Source organism: Pituophis catenifer, unplaced genomic scaffold, assembly GCF_029215685.1.
Source record: "Pituophis catenifer annectens isolate HBS135680 unplaced genomic scaffold, rPitCat1.0.hap2 SCAF_1, whole genome shotgun sequence".
Taxonomy (NCBI): Eukaryota; Metazoa; Chordata; class Lepidosauria; order Squamata; family Colubridae; genus Pituophis; species Pituophis catenifer.
The window spans coordinates 219,715,317-219,738,697 of NW_027256881.1; the positions used below are offsets into that span (position 1 = coordinate 219,715,317).

A 23,381-nucleotide genomic window follows, 5' to 3' on the forward strand; every position below is an offset into this window, starting at 1 on the left:
ATTAACTTCAGCCAAGTACATTCGGCGAATTTGTAAGATATTAATGTCCAAATTGAGTGGAGGAAACATCATAAAAGCCATAAATACCTGGGCTATACCTGTGATTAGATACTCTGCAGGAATAATTGACTGGACCCAGATGGAGTTAGACAATTTGGACAGAAAAACAAGGAAGCTTATGACAATGAATCATGCCTTGCACCCTAAAAGTGATGTTGACCGATTATATTTACCAAGAGCAGAGGGTGGTCGAGGACTCCTACAAGTAAAGCAGACTGTGGAAGAAGAAAAATGCAGCTTGAATGATTACATCCAGAAAAGTGAAGAACCAATGATTAAGGAAGTAAATAAAGGAGGCCTTTTAAAGACAACTAAAACAAAAGCAGAATATAAGAAAGAAGTAATTGAGCAGCGAGCTGAAAATTGGAAACACAAAGCTCTGCATGGCCAATACTTGAAAAGTATTGAAGGCAAAGCTGACCAGAAACTAACTTGGAACTGGTTAAGATCAGGAGTACTGAAAAAAGAAACTGAAAGCTTTATTTTGGCAGCTCAAGAACAAGCCCTAGCCACAAACTGTATGAAGGCAAAAATTCAACATGTTACCACCAACAGCAAATGCTGCCTCTGCAATGAGAAAGATGAGACAGTCGACCACCTGATCAGTGGGTGCAGCAAAATTTCACAAACTGACTACCTACAACGCCATGACCGTGTTGCTAAAATCATTCACTGGAAATTGTGCCAGAAGTTTGGATTTGAGTACAGCAAAAACCACTGGGAACATCAGGTTGAGAAAGTTTTAGAGAATGAGAAACTCAAGATCTTGTGGACTTTAGGATTCAGACTGACAGGCACTTGGTCCACAACACACCTGACATAACAATAGTTGAAAAGAAAAAAGTATGGTTCATTGACATTGCAATACCTGGTGATGCACAGATTGAAGATAAGCAGCAAGAAAAAATCATAAAGTACCGGGACTTACAAATTGAAGTTGAGCGACTGTGGAAAAAGAAATCGTGTGTTGTCCCGATTGTAATTGGAGCCCTTGGAGCAATACCCAAAGGGCTACCCCGCTATTTAGAAATTCTAAATTTGCCGGATTTGAACATTTTGACTCTACAAAAAACCACCTTACTCGGAACAGCTTACATCCTCCGACGATACCTTAACAGTTCCTAGGTCCTTGGTTAGGACTCGAGCTGCTGAGCTATTAACCAGCCTCAAAGGCTGTGAATCTCACTAAAGATTAACCAATTAATAATAATAATAATAATAATAATAATAATAATAATAATAATAGTAGTAGTAGTAGTAGTAGTAGTAGTAGTAGTAGTAGTAGTAATAGTAGTAGTAGTGATCATACTTCATACCCCTTACTGTTCCTGTTTTCCCCACAATAACAACCCAGAGAGACTGACTAACACAAAGTTACCCAGCCGGCTTTCATGTGCTATCAATTTCTCAAAGACAGAAAAAAGCTAAGTTGATAGGCTCTATTTTAGCACAGGGCATCACTTTAATAATATAGACAAGACTGCTCTTCTAGCTTCCCTAGGAATTTAAGGTCATTTCACCTATGATATTAAAACAGATTTGGGCAATTTGGTTTCACTTTTGTGTTTGGAGTATGGGATTGCTAAGCAATATATTTTACAAAGTTACAAAATTATTTTCAAATTGACTTTGACACAAGAAAATATGAAAGAAATCTTTTTAACTTATGATGAAAGAAGGATATTTTGGTTTAAAGTCTAACTTTTAGTCATTCAAGTAGATAAAACATTCAAGAAGTTTCAGAGTTTAATTTAGTAACATGAAACAATTTGTCATGCTATTTATAATATTTTATTATCTTTTTTTATTATTTTATCTGGTCTGATGAGTTTGTAAGTTAGATTCCGATACCTGTAAAGTTTCATTAAGTAATTACAGATGTGAAGAATACATTTTCAATAGCACTTTAACCTACCTATCCAGATTTTAACATTTCTACCATCTGCTATGGTATTTTACTGTACCAAATTCGTATTCATATTTAGCCTATTGAACACACTCAATTCTTTTGGCTGCTTTCCAGAATTATAAGTATGTATTCATTTTGTTTTCTTTTGTTTTCTTTTGTTGTTTTTTTTAAAGATATATATTTGCATATCACAGGATCCAATCTGGGTTGGTCACTGGAACCAGAGTTTTACTCTTCTGAGTTTTCTGACTCGAGCTGAACCCCATCCTCAGAGAATTTCTCTCTCTGCAGAATGTACATATTTGCATATTCTTTTTCTCCATTGTGGGTGGAGACAGCAGCCAGTATGGGATGTACTCATCCATACAGATTGGTGGACTGAGTCTGTCATATTTGTTAAGTCCCGTCCTTGTTGCTAGGGGGCTGCAGCTTTTGACTCAGTCCGTCAGTCTGGACAGGTATGTCAGATTGTTTCTCTGGCCATTTGGTTTTTTGTCTAATTGCTTGCTACTCCTTTGAATCTGAATTTGGACTGGACTTTAGACCTGGACTTTGGCTTTGACTCTGACCTTGGAATTGGACTCTGGATTTCATTGTCGCATGGCTGATTTGGACTTGTTTGCATTGGTCTGTGAATTCTCCCACTGTGGGGGGTGCCTCCTTTTTCCTCACAGGAGTTTAATTTTCAGTTCCTTGCTGCTGCACCCTTGATTCTCCTGATTTGAGGCATTGTCCTCTGGACATTTTATGCTGTTAGGGCCGAACTTTTAGGGCTAGCGGGGCTTCGCACACCCGCCCTCCTTGCTTGTTTGCGGCTAGGTGCTTCGCGCCCTTTTTTCATTGTTATTCTGCTTGGCGCTTCGCACACCTGTCATTGTGCTCCGATACAGAACTGGGGCAAATTTGGACACTCTCTTACTCAGAGAGACAATTTTAAACGGAGTGGCTCGACTTCCTAGCCCGATCGGTTGTGTTTTCAGGTTCCAATTCCATGCTGTTTGCCCTTGTGGAGCCATTTGCTTTCCCATGGGTTGCTGGCGGCCAACCCTCAGCTGATTGTCAAGTGCCGGCAGAGCCTTTCTACGGCGGCAAGATTATTTTAATTGGATTCTCACTTGTTGGTATCAAGCTCACCTGTCTACCTTCCTGGAGGCTCATTAAGTTACAGCATTGCCCGCTTTGGCTTTGAGGAGTTTTTACACTCCCTAACTTTAAGAAATTGGTGGTCCGCCATTTTATTTTTGCTCTCACTGGGCGTCCATTTCTTTCAGTACGTGGAGCTTTCTCGCTCCCTCATAACATCAATCAGGCGGCCGCCATTTTACTGCACGATAATTGCCTTGAGCGATAGCGCTTATTTGGGCTCTAGTTATCTGAAGCAGCCTCCTCCTTTTTTTGATCTCATATTGTTGTCGCCTATTTGCAGCTGGCTTATTTATTCCCGGCTTATTATTGCGCACTGGTTGAGGGATATAAAATTTCCCCTGCACTACAGCTGTTGAACGGGTGTATCTTGCCCAAAGCAACCTTGGCCTGCGTTACTCCTCGCCTCTGCTATGCCCAAAGCATTAAGCAAATCAAAACACGGCCGAAAGGCTGGTACAGGCACACATCCTTTAGACCAGGCTGCAGCACCCGGTCATGAGTTGCCCTCTAGAGCTTCGGAGGAAGCTAGCACGGCCCACAAAGACGTACACTCGTCTCATAAGTCCCATAAGCCGACTTGTACTTCTTTAAAACTTGAAAAACGCAGGGACAAAGCACTAAAGAAAATCTGTGCTAAGGCTTGCAATGATCTGTCTGTAGCGACTCCAGCCGCGGATGGTACTCTTCCACTGCCTGGCATGTCTAGGGACCACCGCCCTCCACTTACCCGGATCAACTATTTTTCTGGGACTGTCCTCTTGCTATTTCAATTGCAGGATTGTGGGGATGAGCGGAGGCCGCATCTTCACTGCCACCGCAGTCATCCCAGGTCCCACAGGACACTGCACTGGACCAGCTTCCAGTATTGGCTCCTGTTTGTCATCTCCTTGAGCCAGAACAGATACAAGAAATGATCATGGCAGCTCTTCAACAATCCTTGGCAGGACAGTTGCCTACCAGCTGACAACCTTCTGTGATGGGCTGTCCATCAATCTCCTTGGACAGTGATGATCCAGAGGACACTCTGTCCGCAGAAGGTCCTGATTCACCTTCAGCTTCTCACTTCAGTCATCACTTTGGGGAGGACGCTTCTGGCGAACTGGATCTGTCAGACAATGAAGGGCTTCCTCCTGAGCACCCAGCCTTCACCGGTCTGTTTCCTCAGGCCCTGTTCAAATCTTTGTTGTATAAGGCGGTGAATACTGCTCAACTTGGGTCTTCTACGTCGGAGGCTACATCGAACTCGGTTCACGGTAACCTGGATCCCTTGTTTGCAGAGCCCATTAGGGCTGTCACTTCGATCCCGACACCTCCGCTGTTACTCGATGTCCTTAAGAAACAATGCCCCCCCCGGGTTCAGCTCCACTCCTTTCCTCGACGGTTCGCAAAAATTTTAATGTCGCAGATGACCTGGCTTCTCTCCCCCAGGTCCCAACAGTTGATGCTCCCATTGCAGCTTATTTACCACGGCGGCTGTTCCGGGCGCCCCTGATGAAGGTCTCCGTCCAGAGGAATGGCGGTCGGACTTAGTACTCCAAAGGGCACATCTGGGGGCTGCTTGGGCGGTTCATTCAGCCTCAATCGCCTCATTTTTTTAAAAGATCGACGTTGATATGGCTACAACAACTGCAGGACAAACTTGCTCCAGGGGATCTGAGAATCAAGCATGATCTAAACAAGATAGTTGCCGCTGTACAATTCTCTGCAGACGCAACACTCAATACGGCTCGTTTTGCAGCAAAGTCACTTGCCTCCTCCGTAACAGCGCACCGCTTGGTGTGGCTTCGCCATTGGCAAGCTGATACACGCCATAAATGGTGCTTGGCATCGGTCCCTTTTGCATGAGGTTCTTTGTTTGGGGATCTTCTAGGATCTCCTTCCTAGTTGAGACAAAAGATAAGTGGAAGGTTTTACTGACCATTTATTGTAGGGGAGAGCCCTGTTTTTTGCCATACCCCCAGTGACAGCAGTATCAGGGATATGATGGTGGGGGGCCTTCCTTCTCTTCTAGTCCACAAGGTAATTTCTATTCTAAGCAACGGGGATATCAGGACAGATCAAAACGAGGCAGGCCCCCGTTAGGCAAATGGTCCTTTCGAGGGGGAGGAGGTCATTCGTTCTGATGCCGTTGTTGATTGCATCCCGGATCCCCCCATTGACGGCAGATTGGCCCTCTTTGCCGACCGCTGGGGGAAAACTATGTCCGACAAATGCGTCCTGGCCACTTTAACATCTAGTTTGGCCATTGAATTTCCCTCCCCTCCCCCGATGTCTTTTGTCTGCTGTCTCGGGACTCCGAGAAACAAGCTCTTATGGACTCAGCGGTTCAGCATTTCCTTTCAATCAGGGCTATCCAAAAGGTGCCTGATGATCAAAAGGGGACAGGATTTTATTCCCGGGTGTTTCTTGTGCCAAAGTCATCGGGGGGTTGGGGTGGAGACCCATTCTGGACCTTAAATGTTTAAACTGGTATGTCATGTACCGCAAATTTAAGATGCAGTCATTACAATCCATTCTCGACGGTGTTAGGAGGGGCTATCTCCTCTCTTCCATAGACCTCACTGAGGCCTATCTCCATATACCCATCCTCCCCTCCCACAGGAGGGGAGGATTTTGTTTCGTTTTTGTTATGGCGGGTGTCATTACCAGTATAGGGCCTTGCCCTTTGGTCTTTCCTCTGCCCCGCGAACCTTTACCAAGGTTTTGGCAGCTTTGGCTGCATCCTCAGGACCTCGTCCATTCGTCTACGGTGTTATTTAGATGATATTTTGATTTTGTCCTCTTCGCCACAGCAGGCCTTGTCTGATTTTCAGGCTACCATCCAGGCTCTAGCAACTCATGGCTTCTCTGTCAATATTGAGAAGACCCACCTCGTACCAACCACCCGTCTACTCCATTTGGGAGCTTTAATTGACTCTGTGATGGGGAAGGTCTATCTGTCTCAAGAACGACAGGATAGTATTAGAACCCTGGTCTCCGAGGTGGAGGGGTGTTGATTTGTGTCATCTTTCATCCTGTCACAACTCTTGGGCAAAATGATTACCGCTATCTCTATTGTCTCATGGGCTCAATTGCATTCTAGGGACCTTCAATGGTTTCTTTTGCCATTGCAGAAAGCCGGCAGAGCTCTTCAACAAAGGTTCGCGTTCCCAGGAGAGTGCTAAGGTCCCTCAAATGGTGGCAGTCTCCGGCCATCGCCCAAGGTTGTTCCTTTTTCGAGCCACAGAGGGTAATGGTGACGACGGATGCCAGTCTTCACGGCTGGGGGGCCCATTGTCAGGGGCATGTGGTGCAAGGGACGTGGTCCTACAATGACTCTCGTCGTCCCATCAATTTGTTGGAGTTGAGAGCGGTTTACCTGGCCCTTCGGGCGTTCCATTGCCTCGTCTCCTCCTCCCATGTCCTCGTCCTCATGGACAATATCAAAGCAAAGGCGCACATCAACTGCCTTGGGGGGACGAGGTCCCGGTCCCTGACGTCGGAGGTAATGAGGTTGGGCCTTTGGTCGGAGATTCATCTCAAGTCCTTGAAAGCAGAACACATCTCAGGTGTAGCAGACAGATTGGCTGAGCTGTCAGCACCTGCACAATGCAGAATGGCACCTGCATCCATGGATTTTTGACCAGCTGTCAGCGCGATTCAGCATGATGGAGGTCAACCTCTTTGCCACATAGGACACAGCTCAGCTCCCGTGTTTTTTCATGCGGTTTTCATTTCCTCAGGCAGAGGCCACCGATGCTCTCCGGTCCCCGTGGCCGTCGGGTCTGCTCTTCGTGTTTCTGCCGATCTCCCTCCTCTCCAAAGTCATCTGCAAGCTACTACTGGAGCAGGCGGAACTTGTCCTTCTGGCACTGCACTGACCATGGAGGCCTTGGTTTGCGGATCTGGTGTTGCTGTCGGTGGCACCGCCGTGGCAGCTTCCTCAGGAGGTGGACACTCTGACTCAAGGGACGTTCAGCCACCCGGACCTGCCGTGGCTCTGTCTGACCGCTTGGAGGTTGAGCGGTGCACCCTAGGGGATGCCAACATTCTGGCGGCCGTTATCTGGACCATCCAGGCTTCCCGGAGGCCTTCCATGGACCGCATTTATTCAGCCACCTGGCGGGCCTTTTGTACATGGTGTGAGCGGAACGGGGTTCAAGCCCTTCATGTTACTATTGTTAACATCCTGGTTTTCCTCCAGGAGGGTCTTTCCAAAGGTCTTTCTCCCAATACCTTACGGCGGCAAGTGGCGGCAATCTCTTCCATACTTACCTGTGGCTTTTTGACCTCATTATCTCAACACCCGCTGATTCGTCGGTTTTTACGAGGCACTACCAACTTATGTCCTCCTGTGCAGCATAGGTACCCAACCTGGGACCTTTCTATTCTTAACTCACTTACGGGTTTCCTGTACAAGCCTTTGCGGGGGGCTAGCCTCTGCCTGCTATCCTGTAAGGTCGCTTTCTTGGTGGCTATTACCTCGGCTCACCGCATATCTGAATTGGCTGCACTCTACTCGCAGTGACCTCTGTATGTTTTTCATGGAGATCGGGTAGTCCTCCACCTGGACCCAACATTTATTCCAAAAGTTAACACTGCTTTCCGCCGCATGCAGGAATTGGTCCTTCCTAACTTTTGCCCTCACCCTGCTCATCCTCTGGAGAAGCGTTGGCATACCCTGGACGTCTGGAGGGCCCTCCGGGTGTACATAAAGCGGACGGCAGACATCCGCAGAACAGAATCTCTTTTTGTGTCTTTCCTGCCTGTTTCCCTAGGTTGCAAGGTGTCGTCGTCTACCATTCGGCGCTGGCTCCGGCAGACAATCGCCCCTGCATACGAAATGCATTCCCTTCTGAGGCCTCCTCGTCTGACTGTGTATTCGACCTGCAGTGCAGCTATGTTGGCAGCTTGGGCCACACAAGCCTCTTTGCTTGAGATCTGCAGGGCAGCTACATGGACTTCACCTTCGCCCTTCATCCAGCATTACAAACTGGACAAGTTCTCTTCGGCTGATGCCACTTTTGGTCATCGAGTGTTGCAACATGTTGTTTCAGGGAAGGGTTCTTCGGACCAGCCTGGTCCCCCCCAAACATAGGGACTGTGAACTTGGGTATGTCCCATACTGGCTGCTGTCTCCACCCACAATGGAGAAGGGGCGTTGGTCCTACCTGAGACACACCTTCTCGTTGGGTGGTGACAGAAGCCAGACCCTCCCTGATCCAGTCCTCTCTCCCTTTTAACTTCTAATTTTTCTCCTTGTCTCCAACACACCAGGTCTGTCTCATGTCTTCGCCAAAAGCTGGAGCCCCCTAGCAACATGGGCGGGACTTAACAAATATGACAGACTCAGTCCACCAATCTGTACGGGCGAGTACATCCCATAGCTTCCCACCGGCCGGTATGCTCTCATAGAGAGGGGCTCCTCCAGGTACCGTCAGCCAAACAATGTCAACTGGCAGCCCCCAGGGGGAGAGCCTTCTCTGTGGGGGCACCTACTATCTGGAATGAGCTCCCCCCGGATATACAGAGGATCCCGGATCTGCGCACCTTCCGCCGCGCTCTTAAGACCTTTTTATTCCATCAGGCTGGCCTGGTCTAATCTTTTCCCTTTTTCCCTTTTTAAAATGTAAATTTTAATCTGTTTTAAATTATTGGGGTGTTTTAAATCTGTCTTGGGCCAAAATTGTTTAATTTGGTTTTACTTTGCTTTTAAATTTTGTATTTATGTGTTTTATCTGTGGCTGTTCACCGCCCTGAGTCCTTCGGGAGTAGGGCGGTATATAAATCAAATAAAATCTAAATCTAAATCTAATACTGGCTGCTGTCTCCACCCAACGAGAAAGTGCGTCTCAGGTAGGACCAACGCCCCTTCTCCCCACCTACCGTATCAAGTGATCTTTAGTATTTTGTTGCTCCTAGATAGATTCCTCAAAACAAATATTCATGACAGTGGCCTATTTTTTAAAAAGGTAACACTAATTCAATTCCTAAATTACAAATGTCAGTGACTAATTAGGTAAAAAAATATTGTATTTATTTACATGTCATTTTGGTTACAAATTGAGACTACTATAAGCAAAAATCTATTTGTGTGTGTTTAAATTCAGCACTTAAAATGCTTATTTAATAGAAGATCTATTATTCCACTCTCTTTCCAATAAAAATGAAAATTGTCATTACTGTGTATCATCCCAACACAAGTCAGAATTTCAGAATCAATATTCTGGATAGCAAAATGAGTGATATATAAATTTAATAATTAAAACTAACTAACTAACTAACTAACTAACTAACTAACTAACTAAATATTGCATTTTTTATGTTGCTCTAAAAATCCTAGACTTTACTGTACAATTCATTGCCTTATGGTTGATGAAATAGATTAGAAAGGAAGAGCATAGAAGTAGTTTTCTATTTATTTATCCCCCCCCCCATACTAGTGCAGTAATCTTGAGGAAACATACTGATGGTTTTACAGCACAGCACTCCAATAGGAAAGAATGTAATTCTATTGTTTTTGGTCATCTATTGCCTAGAAATGATAAAGAGAATCCAAAATCCCCTTGTGGCTGGGAAAGGCTGGTAATATATCAGAAATAGAGCAAAACTGTGCCGTTCAAAATGGTTCTTGACATATCTTAATATCATGATGATGATGATGATGATGATGATGATGATGATGATGATGATGATGATGATAATAATAATTTTATTTCTGTACCGCCCTTCTCCCGAAGGACTCAGGGCGGTGTACAGCCTGATTAAAAGCACAAAGACAAAATTTAAAAATTATTAAATAATTGGCTCAATTATAAAACCCCCAAATTTAAAATCCCACATTTAAAACCAATTAAATTCTTTACATTGATAGCCCGGCCTGGCAGAACAACAAGGTTTTGAGGGCACAGCGAAATACACGGAGGTCAGAGATCTTACACATTTCTGGGGGCAGTTCATTTCAAAGGGCAGGGGCTCCCACAGAGAAGGCCCTCCCCCTGGGTGTTGCCAGCCGACATAATTTGGCCGATGGCACCCTGAGGAGACCCTCTCTGTGGGAGCGGACGGGCCGGAGGGAGGCTACTGGTGGCAGAAGATGGTCTCGAAGGTACCCAGGTCCAATGCCATGGAGCGCTTTAAAGGTGGTAACCAACACCTTGAATCGCACCCGGAAGACCACTGGGAGCCAGTGCAGCTTGTGCAGGAGGGGTGTCACATGGGCACAATGAGTTGCACCCATAACCACCCGTGCGGCCACTATGATTTAATAGCATAGCATAGTTTAGTTCAGTTGTGGAAATATTTCATCATCTTGGTGGAACTGATTGCTCTCCATGAGTGATGATAGGCAATTCCTGTGGCTCCTAATCCAAACCTTCTATTAGTTTCTGGGGGTATTAAATCAGAAAAAAATTGCATTTAGAATAGTAGGAGATGGTTCTGCTTAAATAAGAGATTGGAGATTAAGGTAGTTAATTTTAGTAAAGAAAAAGCATGTGCAAAGAAAGGAAGAATGTCATCTCAATCAAATACAATAACATTTATGGATATAACAATGTGTGCCTAGCCACTTAATTTGTTTCTCCTAAGCATCTCTATATGTTTATACACAAATTTGCTACTTCCAGAAGGCAGGTGACAGCTTGATGGTTGATGTTGTATATAGTTTGTTTTTTTAAAAAATATCTAGGCTTTTGCTTGTTTGATACGTGTATTTTTTCCAGAGAGGAATCAAAATATTCAGTGTTTTTCTATCTTGGCTAAGAAAGGGTTCAGTTACAAAAACCACAATTTTATTAATGTATGCAAATGAAATTAAAGTGTGGTACTTGGGCATTCAACTGAAGAACAAGTGAAGCCCACCTGACAAGATTAAGTTTTCCCTAAACGAGCCTTCATTGATATAGGCAGCATGCCTATATATTATATATTCATAATATATACCCATATATTATGAAACTAGTGCTTAACTAGTTTTTTTTTCTTTTAAGTTTCTTTTCTTATGTATCAGAGGTTACTGTCTTGCTCTCTTTCTTGCCCCACTTGACCACTGTTAATTGCTGTTGATGGTTTTACATTGATCTATATCAGTGGTCTCCAACCCCTGTTCTTCAGATGGTACCGATCCGTGGCCCATTGGGAACCAGGCCATGAAAGTGGCAGGCGAGTGCACAAAACTCCATTTGCTCAAGTGGTGGGAACACACATGGGAAACCATACCCTCCCCACTGCTGCCAGTCAATGAAAAGATTGGGGACCAGTGATCTATACAATGTCAGTATCTTTTTAAAAAGCATGTAAAGTAATTGTAAGATCTGGTGGAAGTGATTTAAATGTTCTTATCATTGTAAAGCATTGCACTTGTGATACTTGCAATTTGTCTTTCAAGGTTGCAACTGTTGTGCTATCCCCATGATTAAGTGATCGGGATTTGGGTGCTTAACAGATATGGTAAAAATAACTTGACTCAGTTAATGACTGTTCCCACTTAGTGACTGAGATTCTGGTATTCATTGTGGTCATAGGTTGAGGACTACCTTTATGTGCAATTTAGTCCATGTAAAATTGGCCAAACTGTGAACAAAATGTCTGGTATGTAAATATTATAAAATAGAACGTTAAAAATGCAAAATTCCAAATTTGTTCATTCCGTGCATCAATGAAATAAACATATCTCTATATATCTTTCAGTATTCTGAATTTCAATCATCTTGCTTCTGATATAAATCAGGGGATAGCTTAGCTTGCAAGGTTTCCCCAACCAAGTCTAGATAGGTGGTGTATGTATCTAATGTCTCTGTGTGAAGACATATACTGCCATTCAAATATCCAACCCATCAGCTTATTCAACAGAGGAATCTAAATTCAGGCTTTCCAGATAACTAACTACCTAGCCTCTGGTTGAACATCCATTGAAGAGAAAGGTATCACCTCAATGGGTTCCAACATTTAACTTTTCTTACTGTTAGATAGTGATAGCTTTGCAGTTCTGTTTATTTCTAACATTGACTTTCAAAATCTGCATTCCTATAATTTGAATGCATTGTTTTATGTCTTTCACTTTGGAATTATACAGAATAGATTCTAATTTTCTATGTGATATCAATTCACCTCCCATCCTTTCTCCACAGTAAGGGGAGAATGGATTAACTTGTGATTGGACAAAGTTTTTTCATATTTGTTCAAAGCAGAATCACTTCCAATGATTTGGAAACTGGTGCAATTTTAAGTTGTAGTACCTTTTTTTCCTTATTATATATTGTAGTAACTTTAGATTGCTAGTCTACAGTCCATTACTATTCCAGGAACTTGTTCAAAGACACTATTATTGAGCCAGGTTTCAATCATTCTATACCTGAACCTTTGTTATATGTTTCTAGTATATACAGGTAGTTCTTGTTTAGCGACCACAACTGGGGTTAGCAACTCAACGATCAGATGAAGTGGTCATTTAGTGAAACCACCACTTTGTGTATATCATTTCTTTTGCTTGTAGACCTGCAAAGGTCATAAATATGAGGACTGATTGCAAACTTACTTTTTCATCACCATTGTAACTGCAATGTCACTAAATGAAGCATTTGCTAAACAAGAACTACCTCTTTCTATATATGCTAATCCTTTTATATTCAAAATATAAAGAAAGTAAAACTGTAGTAACCAAAATAAAATCAAAGCAGGAGATAAGTGAGAAAAGAAATTCTAATTCAGGTTTGCACTTGATATAATATTATTGTACCTTTTTATATCTTGTTGCCCTTGCAAATGCTCATTGCTTCAAACACCCCCATTATATGCTGCCTTTTATTCCTTAAATTTATGTCTCTCTTTTTGAGTATCTCATAAACTCCATCCAACTAAATACTTTTCATTTGTATGCTGTCCATATTCATTAATCACCCATTAAGTATCTGTTCCTACTGCATTTAATATTATGTCTTCTAATTCACAAGCATACATACCCAACACATGCAAACACATATCTCTTATATATGGGTAACAAACTGAATAAAAGCATGTTCTTATATTTAACAATTTTGCTTCTTTTGACAAACATTTTTTTTTCACTGAACGTACACTACTCCCCACAATTGTATGAACATTTGCAAGTTTTAACAATTCTCAATCATTTTTCATATATTTAATAAATATTCTTCCCGGATAGCTACTGTATGTCCACACTCTATTTTTTTTCACCAAAGCCCAGTTTTACTCCATAGATTACATCACACATTATGGAAGTTAGGATCATTAGTAACTGCCTCACAAGCCAAAATACCATTCTATGTATCCCATCAAGTTACAGGATCCATTTCTGTTTCTTAAGATACAGATATTAACTTCGCTTGACAATATTTGTATAGTCAGTCATTCACTTGCAAGATTATTCAGTTCTGTTTATGGTTTCCACTTGAGTTCCCCATGGCTTGAATTTCTTTCAGAATCTGTAATACTACAACCTATAGTATAGTAATAACCACTGTTTTGCAGTATTGTTTGTCTTTTCCCTCTCTCATGTATTAGCAAGCAGAAATAATCAATGGACTTGTCTTAGAAGTTACTCTGCCATGTCCATGATCCTGTTTCCTGTTCCATCTCATTTCCCCTATTTTTTATTTCATAAGAGAGCCTGAACACTCTTTCTGAATTCCAATAATGTAGAAGATGATACAATTTTCTTACTTCTGCTTGCTATCTTTTTCTGTTGGGTTTGCTTGGTTTAGTGTCTTCCTTATTGAAAGTTGCTTTCACTGTCAGTTTCTGTTGTATGATTTCCTTTCTTTGAACTGATAAATCTTTATTCTTTCTGATCAGTTGAAGTGGCTGCTTGCTGCCTCAATACATCAACTTTTTCTTCCAAGGGCTGCCAGTAGTTTACAGTGTTTCAAGAATGTATGTTAGATTTTTCTCATGCAGGAAGGCTAACATGCCAGAAGTATTGTAGGTCACCAGGGTTTACTCCTGCCCATCTATTTTTGAAGTGCTTGTATTATTTACTGGCTATTCATCTATATAACATGCTTTCCCATTTTTAAGGTCCTTTCATGCTTCCTAATATTTCTTACTAGCCATATTTAAAATTTTTAAACCCTGATGTGATTAAAATAGTTTTAAATTTATTATGGATAAGAAAGAGAATTAATACACCTGGTGTCAGCTATATTTGAGTAACATAATTAAAATGAAAGGACTTGAGGATATTAAAAATATCCTGCTGGCTGGAGGACACTGTGCCATCTCTAGTCTTAAACCAATAAATAACATTTCTAGTTTTTTTTTAAGAGGATATTTATATGATGATTCCTTTTTTGCATTAGATAAAATAGCAAAGATGGGCCAGAAGCTCTGCCTAATTAGAAATTACTCTAGTTAGTGCAGAATCTGAAAGGTGACATGAAAGGAATGAAGAACATGTAAGCATAACAGTTCAAACTTATTTGTATCACATGTTCTTCTTCACAATACTGTTATATCATGGTACTATCTTTACAATGTTCTTCCTTTTTGTGCAGCCATTGCATGGTTAATATAAGGTTTATGTGCAATCGAAGCTTATTTCAGTAAAGTGTTTTGAAATGTTTAAAATTACTTTCAATAGGTGGGAGAATTACAAAACATCAGAGCAGTAGTATAATGAAGCAGTTAACCATTCTTGCAAAGTTTTGTTTGTTTCTAAGTGTAAAAAACCCTAATGTATTAAGTATCCCATATTCTTACTTAGCAGCAGTGAAAAACAGTGCAAAAAGAGAGAGGGGGGGAAGAGATATGATTTGGGGTTGAAGTCAAACAGCTTAAGTCTTCTTTTTAAAAAAAGTCAATTGACCTTGTTTTATACAAGGGAGAAGGTATAATAATGCTAAGGTGAAAGACTATCTCCCTTAGTAAGTCAGAAAGACCAGGGGCACTTATCTCTAAACAAATTAACAAAAACAGATAACACTGATGAAGTCATTATCTCAGCCTAATCACATTTTAATGTATTGGATGGTCGATGATGTCTTTTTTTATTGAAAAAGTCTATTAACTAAGAAGCTATTGCATGGAATATTTGCATTTTCTAATTCTTAATGCATTTTCTATTAACAGATACAGAAGTGGTATATAAAAACAGGAATGGACATGTTATTAAACTGAATGTAGAAACAAACACAACTACATTATTGCTGGAAAATGCAACTTTTGTAAGTATTACTGCTTTATTTTAAATAAGAAATTACATTGCTATGTTATTCCTGAATCTATATGCAAAAGTTATTTCAAGTCTATCTCATGTATAATTTTGAATGTGGCATGCTACTGTTCCTGTTTTGTGGAGTAATAAATAAACAAGAGACCATGAGACCAGCAAGACTGATTGATATTGATTGGTAGTACAGATACATGCCCTCCTTATTGAAAAATCAAGTGATTATTTAAAACATGCGGGTTACTGAATCAACAATGTTTATGGCATGTAATTATTGATGCCACTCTTCTATTGAATTTTATTCTATTTTATTCTATTTTTTATATTTTTAATATATTTATTTAATATTATTATATTATATTTATTTATTTATTTATTATATTTATTATATATTATATTATATTTATTATATTTTATTATTCTATTTTTTTTGTAAGAACTGTTGTTTAATGTAAACTTTAAAAAGGACAAATGCCATATAAAAATATAATCTTTATTGGTTATGACTGTACTTGTAAATTTTAGCAAATAAAAGCTTCAACATTTATAAAATCTGTTCAGTAGAAGTCAAGCTTATTCTTCTCTGAAGGTAGTCAGATAGCATCTTTTCCAGCTAACAAATGTTGTTAAAAGGTATAAATTTAATGAGCTGCAGTTCATGTTGCTGCAAGTCATGTCATCAGGTGTGCATTCTAATAACATTGTTGGCTGGAAAAGGTGCTACCAGATATTTGTCTGTCTGTCCTTCTACATTGCACAATATCTGCTTCTTTGCTATCACTCACTTCAGTTCTATGAATTGGAATTGTTGAAAGATTTAACCTGGAATTAGTGAAATAAAAGATGAGGTCGTAGCAATTTGATAAGCAATAAGTATAGAATTAATTTATGTTCAATATAGAACTACTTGAGTGTGTATAACTAATTTATTCATTAAGATTGAAAGAAAATTGTGTCACTGGAATCTGTGAAAGCAAGAAAATTAAAGGTGGAAAATGAAAAATATCTGCTTGAAGTGTTGTGTTATCATGCTCCATTTATCACTGTCAATTAGAGAATTTAATCTCAATCATGAGAGCTGCTTTCTCCCCCCCAAAAAAAGCAGGATTTATTGCTATTAATTTTACAGTTATATTTAATATATAGAAGCCATGGTGGCACAGTGGTTAGAATGCAGTATTACAGGCAAACTCTGCCCTCAGCCAGGAGTTCAATCCTGACTGGCTCAAGGTTGACTCAGCCTTCCATCCTTCTGAGGTTGGTAAAATGAGGACCCAGAGTGTTGGGGAAAATATGCTGACTCTAAAACTGCTGTAAAGTACTATGGAGTGGTATATAAGTCTAAGTGTTAATGCTATTGCTAGTACTACTGGTATAATTCCAATTAATCAAACAGAAAGACTCAATTCACCCAAGATGTCCTGTCTTTTAAAGCATGTAATAGTTTATTAATTCATCAGTATGGATTACAAAGCTAAATTACCAACTACTTTTTGTTGGTTGTTTTTGCATTTCATAATGATAAGACAATATAATGATTTAACACTATTAAACTAATACTTTTTATGCTATTTTTTGTGGGCCACAAAGCACCATGTTAAAAATTGAAAATAGAAAAACAAACTACAAAACATTGTAATTATAAAAGAAGGAAACGTATTTACCCAGGATACTTCCTGTGAGAAGCAGATTTCATTAACACTGTCCAGAAAAATTATCCTACATTTTTACCTTGGCTTTGACATTGTTTTCAAATTAGAAAAGGAATTTAGAAAAATTGTTATGGGTCGAATGAAATATTCTTTCATGTAGCCTAGTGTCTCTGTATGTATGTGATTGTCCTTCTTTCAATGTACAATTATCGTGGCTTTCATGCTTTAATTCAATTCCAAAGAGGACATACAGAATTTATCCCATGGAACTTTCTCAGATTGGGCAGTTTCTGAGTACAAAACATTATGATAACATCTGAGATATCCCATAGAATTCTGCATTATTGCAAAATGATTTAAAAGGAGACGGTAGATAAACTATATCATATGCAGCATTATGTTAACATGCAGTTCTCTTAGTTTTTGTTTCATTTAATTTTAGTAGATGTTTCCTTGCTACAATTATAATTTGAGCCTTCTTTTATATCAGATCCATTAAATCTTCCTATCACCACCAATAACTCTTGATTAAATTGTAGTCTCAAACTCAATTGGGTGTCATGTATCCTTAGCTCGACAAAAAGTAATATTAGTTTGATAATGCTGCTTTTTCCTCTATATTTACCACATTAGTGAGAAGAGCTTGTTTTCATTTCTAAACAGAAAGATCAGAAGAAAATAGTTAAAAACAACTAGATGTGTGATACATTTTCAGAAATCATGCTGCTGTCTTTTCCAAAGTAATTTGCTTATGGCAAAGATAGACTAGACTTCCATAAATAACTGAGCTGTTTCGAGTTCTGCCACAGGTTACAAATTTATCCATAATTATTTAGATCCATGTTTACATAAAATCTGAAAATTGCTTTTAGAGTGAAATTTAAAGGTCATTTTAAGGATTTTATACTGTTTACCAGGATTTTCATCCTTTTTTTACCCTTTTCTTTTGAACAGTAAATCAACATGTTATAGCACTAATTGCTTTGAAAGGTTCTGAAACTTTAGTTTTACTGTTGTTCTTAAACATTAAACGTAGTTATCTGTGAAGCATGAAATGAGTTAAAATGAATATTTTACAAAGAATATTAGCATCCCTAATCCAAGTAGTAAATTAGTAACATTCCCTGGAAGACTTACACTACTTTTTTGAAGGTAGTTCATATTAGATTAAGTGTGCAAACACACTGTGGGCACTGACAGCAAACCAAAATGTTTGTAGTATTTGCAGGAAGAGATCGTGGAGGAGGAGCAAATGACTAAAAAAAGTCCCAGCGTTGCAGTAGCAGCTCCACTCCCTTTGTGTGTTGTATCATGAGATTCATAAACTAAAGCAGTAAAGATTGTAGTATTTGTTTTCATTATTTTTAAAAAAGGCATCAGATCTTGCATATGTGCACATAGATGCACATGCCTTTGAGGACAGAATTCTACAAGATGTGGCTGCTTTAACATTGCACAAAAAAGTTCTTTGTTTACATTAACAAACTTTGTGACAAATTTTGAATGCTTTCCATAGCCCTGGTACATTGAATGTCTTCTGTTGTACCTATAATCAACTATGTGAGACAGGACAAGTTATTTGCAGGATCAACTCTCCCTGAGGGCTTCTGCTTATCCTATCAGGTTTGATAGAATGAATGTACTCCAGATCTCTGTCCTTAAATGTTACCATCTGATGGGACCTCAATGGCTGCCCCAGTCCTTTGGAACAATATCCCACCTGATATCTGAGAAATCCCTACTCTTTTAGCCTTCTGGAGGTTTTTGAAGACTGGCCTTTCCCCCAAGCATTGGGCTAGGATGGGGACGAGCTATGAGGATGTTTTGTCTGGAGCATGCTGGGAAGGGTACTTTTGTTTTTAACCATGTTTTTATGGATTGTTGTGAGCCTCCTAGAGTCATTACATCAGCCACAAGACCATATCCACAAGACCATATCAGTCCTGTAAATAATCTTATTCATTTATATCTCTATAGGTAACGTTCAAAGCATCCAGATATTCAGTATCTCCAGATTTAAGATATGTTCTCCTTGCTTATGACATTAAACAGGTAAGCACAAATTGAAACATTAAGTACTAAAATATATACTATTAATTGTCTGAACAATGTTATAATGAAATAGCCTGGAATCTGAAATAAATACGCTTTAACACAGTATACTGTTAATGAGTTGGAATCAGAACTGTATTTACAGGGTTTTTTTGTTAAGTTTTTTGTTATTTTTTTTGTTAAGTTGGATTTGAGTAGTATTTGAACAAAGGGCATGTATATAAGACTGTTCTGATACCATTCTTAATTGTTTAAGGATAACTGATGTCTTTACAATAATGTAACTTTATGAGGTAAAAGTCTGACAAAGATCAGCAATCAAGAAACTTGCTTTAAAAATAAACAGGGTATATCAGATCAGGAAGATTATAACTGAATATTTTTTATGTTATGTGAGAATCTTGACTGAAACTGAACCCACCCAGTGATGTTGAGTCTGTGGAGAAAATACCATGACATTTGTTCTGTACTTGATAAAGTAAAAGCTTAAATAAAATAATTTGATTATATAAAGTAAGTGATATAGGATAAAATATTACCAAATTACCATGCTTAGGATTTGGCCTTGAGCTGATAAAGGATCCTTTAGTAGTTTGGATCCCATTTTAGGAAAAGTACTAATTGCAGATTTCTAATTTTATTGTTGTGGTCCGCCAGCAGCCTGAGGAACTGGCAGTAGAGTCGGACAGTGAGGAGACTGGGGAGGAACATGGAGTCTGGAGAAGGCTCGGACGAGGGTTCTGCGTTGGAGGCAGAGATGGGGCCAGGGCCATCTGGGAGTTATGTGCGGACACCAGAGCCTCCAGAGTCTGGCGTCAGCGAGGCAGAGGAATAGGGGAGCCTGTTCCTAGTGCACACATGCACAGAGCTGCTAGAAGGCAAGAACTGTTAAAACAAAAGGGACAACTCGGGAGTAAGGCTTGGAGATGATTGGCCCCTCCCATAAGACATAAAGGAAGAGCAAAGGCATGTGGGGTCTTTGCAGGAAGCAATGTTGTGATGGTGTCGGTTTGTACTTTGAAGCTCCATTTTTGACTCTGTGTGGCCTTGCCAAGATAATTGCCAATTAGGTCTTTGGCAGTGTGTCAAAGAAGATAAAGGACGCCTAGGTCAGAACATTTATATCTATTTGGTTCTGACAGAAATGATGGTGGTGGTGGTGATGATGATAATTTTCTGATTTATTGAATTCATCAGTTGCTACAAAAGTATTGTATCATAAATGTTTAGGGTTCCTTAAAACCCCCCCACAAGAATAGCTTGTTTGTTTTGGAATGATTATTCAAGCTACTTTCCTGGAACAAATTTTCATGCATACATAAGCAAATTAGTAATGTGATGTGCTTAGAACAAGAACAAGTGCATTTTGTTTTAAAACAGTATATTATTATAAATTAAACTTAAAATATTTTTTCTAATAAAACTCTATTGGGTTGAATATAGAGAATATGAATGAAAATAGCATGGAACCTAAAACGCATTGCACAATCCACATGACATACAATTTGCATTGCATTTTCATGTGTACTGAGTACCATGAGTGTTTTGCAATCATTTCACATTTATTTGTTGTTGTTGTCGTTGTTAGTCATGAAGTCATGTCCGACCCATCGCGACCCCATGGACAACATTCCTCCAGGCCTTCCTGTCCTCTACCATCCCCCTTAGTCCATTTAAGCTCACGCTGACTGCTTCAGTGATTCCATCCAGCCACCTTATTCTATGTTGTCCCTTTCTTCTTTTGCCCTCAATCGTTCTCAGCATTAGGCTCTTCTCCAGTGAGTCCTTCCTTCTCATTAGGTGGCCAAAGTATTTGAGTTTCATCTTCAGGATCTGGCCTTCTAAAGAGCAGTCAGGGCGATCTCCTCTAGGACTGACTGATTTGATCGTCTTGCAGGCCAAGGGATTCGCAGGAGTCTTCTCCAGCACAATAGTTCAAAGCCCTCAATTCTTTGGCGCTCAGCCTTTCTTATGGTCCAACTTTCACAGCCATACATTGCAACTGGGAAAACCATAGCTTTGACTATACGCACTTTTGTTGGTATGGTGATGTCTCTGCTTTTTAGTACACTGTCTAGATTTGCCATAGCTTTCCTCCCCAGGATCAAGTGTCTTTTAATTTCTTGGCTGCAGTCCCCATCTGCAGTGATCTTGGAGCCCAGGAAAATAAAATCTGTCACTACCTCCATTTCTTCCCCATCTATTTGCCAGGATTGAAAGGGCTGGATGTCATAATCTTAATGTTGAATTTCAGGCCAACTTTTGCACTCTTCTCCTTTACCTGCATCAAGAGGCTCTTTAGTTCCTCTTCACTTTCTGCCATTAGAGTGGTAGAGTAGTATCTGAGGTTGTTGATATTTCTCCCGGCAATCTTAATTCCAACTTGTGATTCATTTAGCCCCATCTTTCTCATGATGTGCTCTGCACATAAGTTAAATAGGCAGGGCAACAGTATAAAACCTTACCGAACCCCTTTCCCAATTTTGAACCAATCAGTGATGTCATGTCCAGTTCTCACTGTTGCTTCTTGACCTGCATATAAGTTTCTCAAGAGACAAATAAAATGGTCTGCTACTCCCATCTTTTTAAGAACTTGCCACAATTTGTTGTGATCCACACTATCAAAGGCTTTAGCATAGTCAATGAAGCAGAAGTAGATGTTTTTCTGGAATTCCCTAGCTTCTTCCATGATCCAGTGTATGTTGGCAATTTGATCTTTAGTTCCTCTGCCTCTTCGAAATCCTGCCTGTACTTCTGGTAGTTCTTGGTCCACATACTGCTGGAGCCTAGCTTGTAGGATTTTGATCATAACTTTGCTAGCATGTTAAATGAGTGCAATGGTGCGGTAGTTTGAACATTCTTTGGCATTGCCCTTCTTTGGAATTAGAATGTAAATTGACCTTTTCCAATCCTGTGGCCACTGTTCAGTTTTCCAAATTGGCTGGCAAATTGAGTGTAGCACTTTTACTGCATTGTCTTTCAAGATTTTAAATTGCTCAGCTGTAATACTTTTACCTCCACTAGCTTTGTTGTTGCTCAGACTTTCTAAGGCCCTTTTGACTTCACATTCCAGGATGTCTGGCTCGAGAACAGTGACTACCCCATCGTGGTTATTAGGGATGTTAAGCTTGTTCTTGTATAGTTCTTCTGCGTAATTTTGCCACCTCTTCTTAACCTCTTCTGCCTCTATTAGGTCTCTGCCATTTTGGTCCTTTATCATGCCCATCTTTGCATGAAACGTTCCCTTTGTATCTCCAATTTTCTTGAAGAGATCTCTGGTCCTTCCTATTCTATTGTTTTCTTCTATTTCTTTGCACTGTTCATTTAAGAAGGCATTCTTATCTCTTCTAGTTATTCTCTGGAATTCTGCATTCAATTGGGTGTATCTTTCTCTTTCTCCCTTCTCTTTCACTTCCCTTCTTTCCTCAGCTATTTGTAAAGCTTCCTCAGACAGCCATTTTGCTTTCTTGCATTTCTTTTTTCTTTGGGATGGTTTTAGTTGCTACCTCTTGTACAATGTTGCGAACCTCAGTCCATAGTTCTTCAGGCACTCTGTCTATCAGATCTAATTCCTTAAATCTATTTGTCACCTCTACTTTATATTCATCAGGGATATGATTTAGTTCATACCTGGGTGGCCTAGTGCTTTTCCCTACTTTCTTCAATTTAAGCACATTTATTTAGCGTATGGCAAATACATGGACTTATAGTGGTTCAAATGTTAATGTCCAGTTCACCCAGCCATTCAAGGACAGGGTGGTCCATGCTGAAAAAAATTAGACACTGGTGCAAGCTCTTGGTGGACATTCAGACACAATGTGATGGACATTTTGTTGAGGAGCACCACAGTCACACTGACAGGTAAAGACAAGACCCCACTTAAACAATGAGTCCCTGCAGATCTGTTGGGTATGGATCCTGCTCAGAGCTGACCAGTGCTGTTGAAGAAGGTCAAAATCTGGCGATTATCCATTGCCATGTATTTAGAAAGCCAGGAGTTCTTCAAAGATGTCTGGCTGCCAACTGTCGTTAACTGCCAATTCTTCAATGTAGTCTGGCTGCCAATTGATGCTAGTTGTTTGGTTCACACTACTGTTCTATCCAGGGTATAGCACGAGGAGGCGCACTAGCATCATACCCCACTCTTTCACAATTCACATGCTAGTGGATTGCATGAGATTACATTGCCATTGTTACTATTACTGAGGAAAAGAAAAGCTGAGCAAAAAGCTGACTTATGATTTTTCAGTTATCTTCTTAGTTATGTTCTCGTTCACCAGTTTCTGAAAAAGTTTTAGAATGGTGTAGAGTTTTTATATATCCAAAATACTTTGATTGCCACAAAATCAGGAAAAGAATTCAAAAGACATGAGATTGGATCCATTGTAGGTTTCAA

General features: G+C 40.0%; 1 protein-coding gene across 4 annotated transcripts in view; it reads left to right on the top strand.

The window, feature by feature from the left end:
- DPP10 (dipeptidyl peptidase like 10) overlaps nt 1–23,381 on the top strand; it is a 201,389-nt gene that overhangs the window by 49,372 nt on the left and 128,636 nt on the right. For 3 of the 4 annotated variants that reach the window (XM_070957037.1, XM_070957039.1, XM_070957040.1), the window contains 2 exons: nt 15,182–15,276; nt 18,911–18,985. In XM_070957037.1, coding sequence (XP_070813138.1) covers nt 15,182–15,276; nt 18,911–18,985 — 170 coding nt within the window. Of the gene's footprint in view, nt 1–15,181; nt 15,277–18,910; nt 18,990–23,381 lie in introns of all 4 variants that reach the window. The other variant, XM_070957038.1, reaches the window with a different exon arrangement.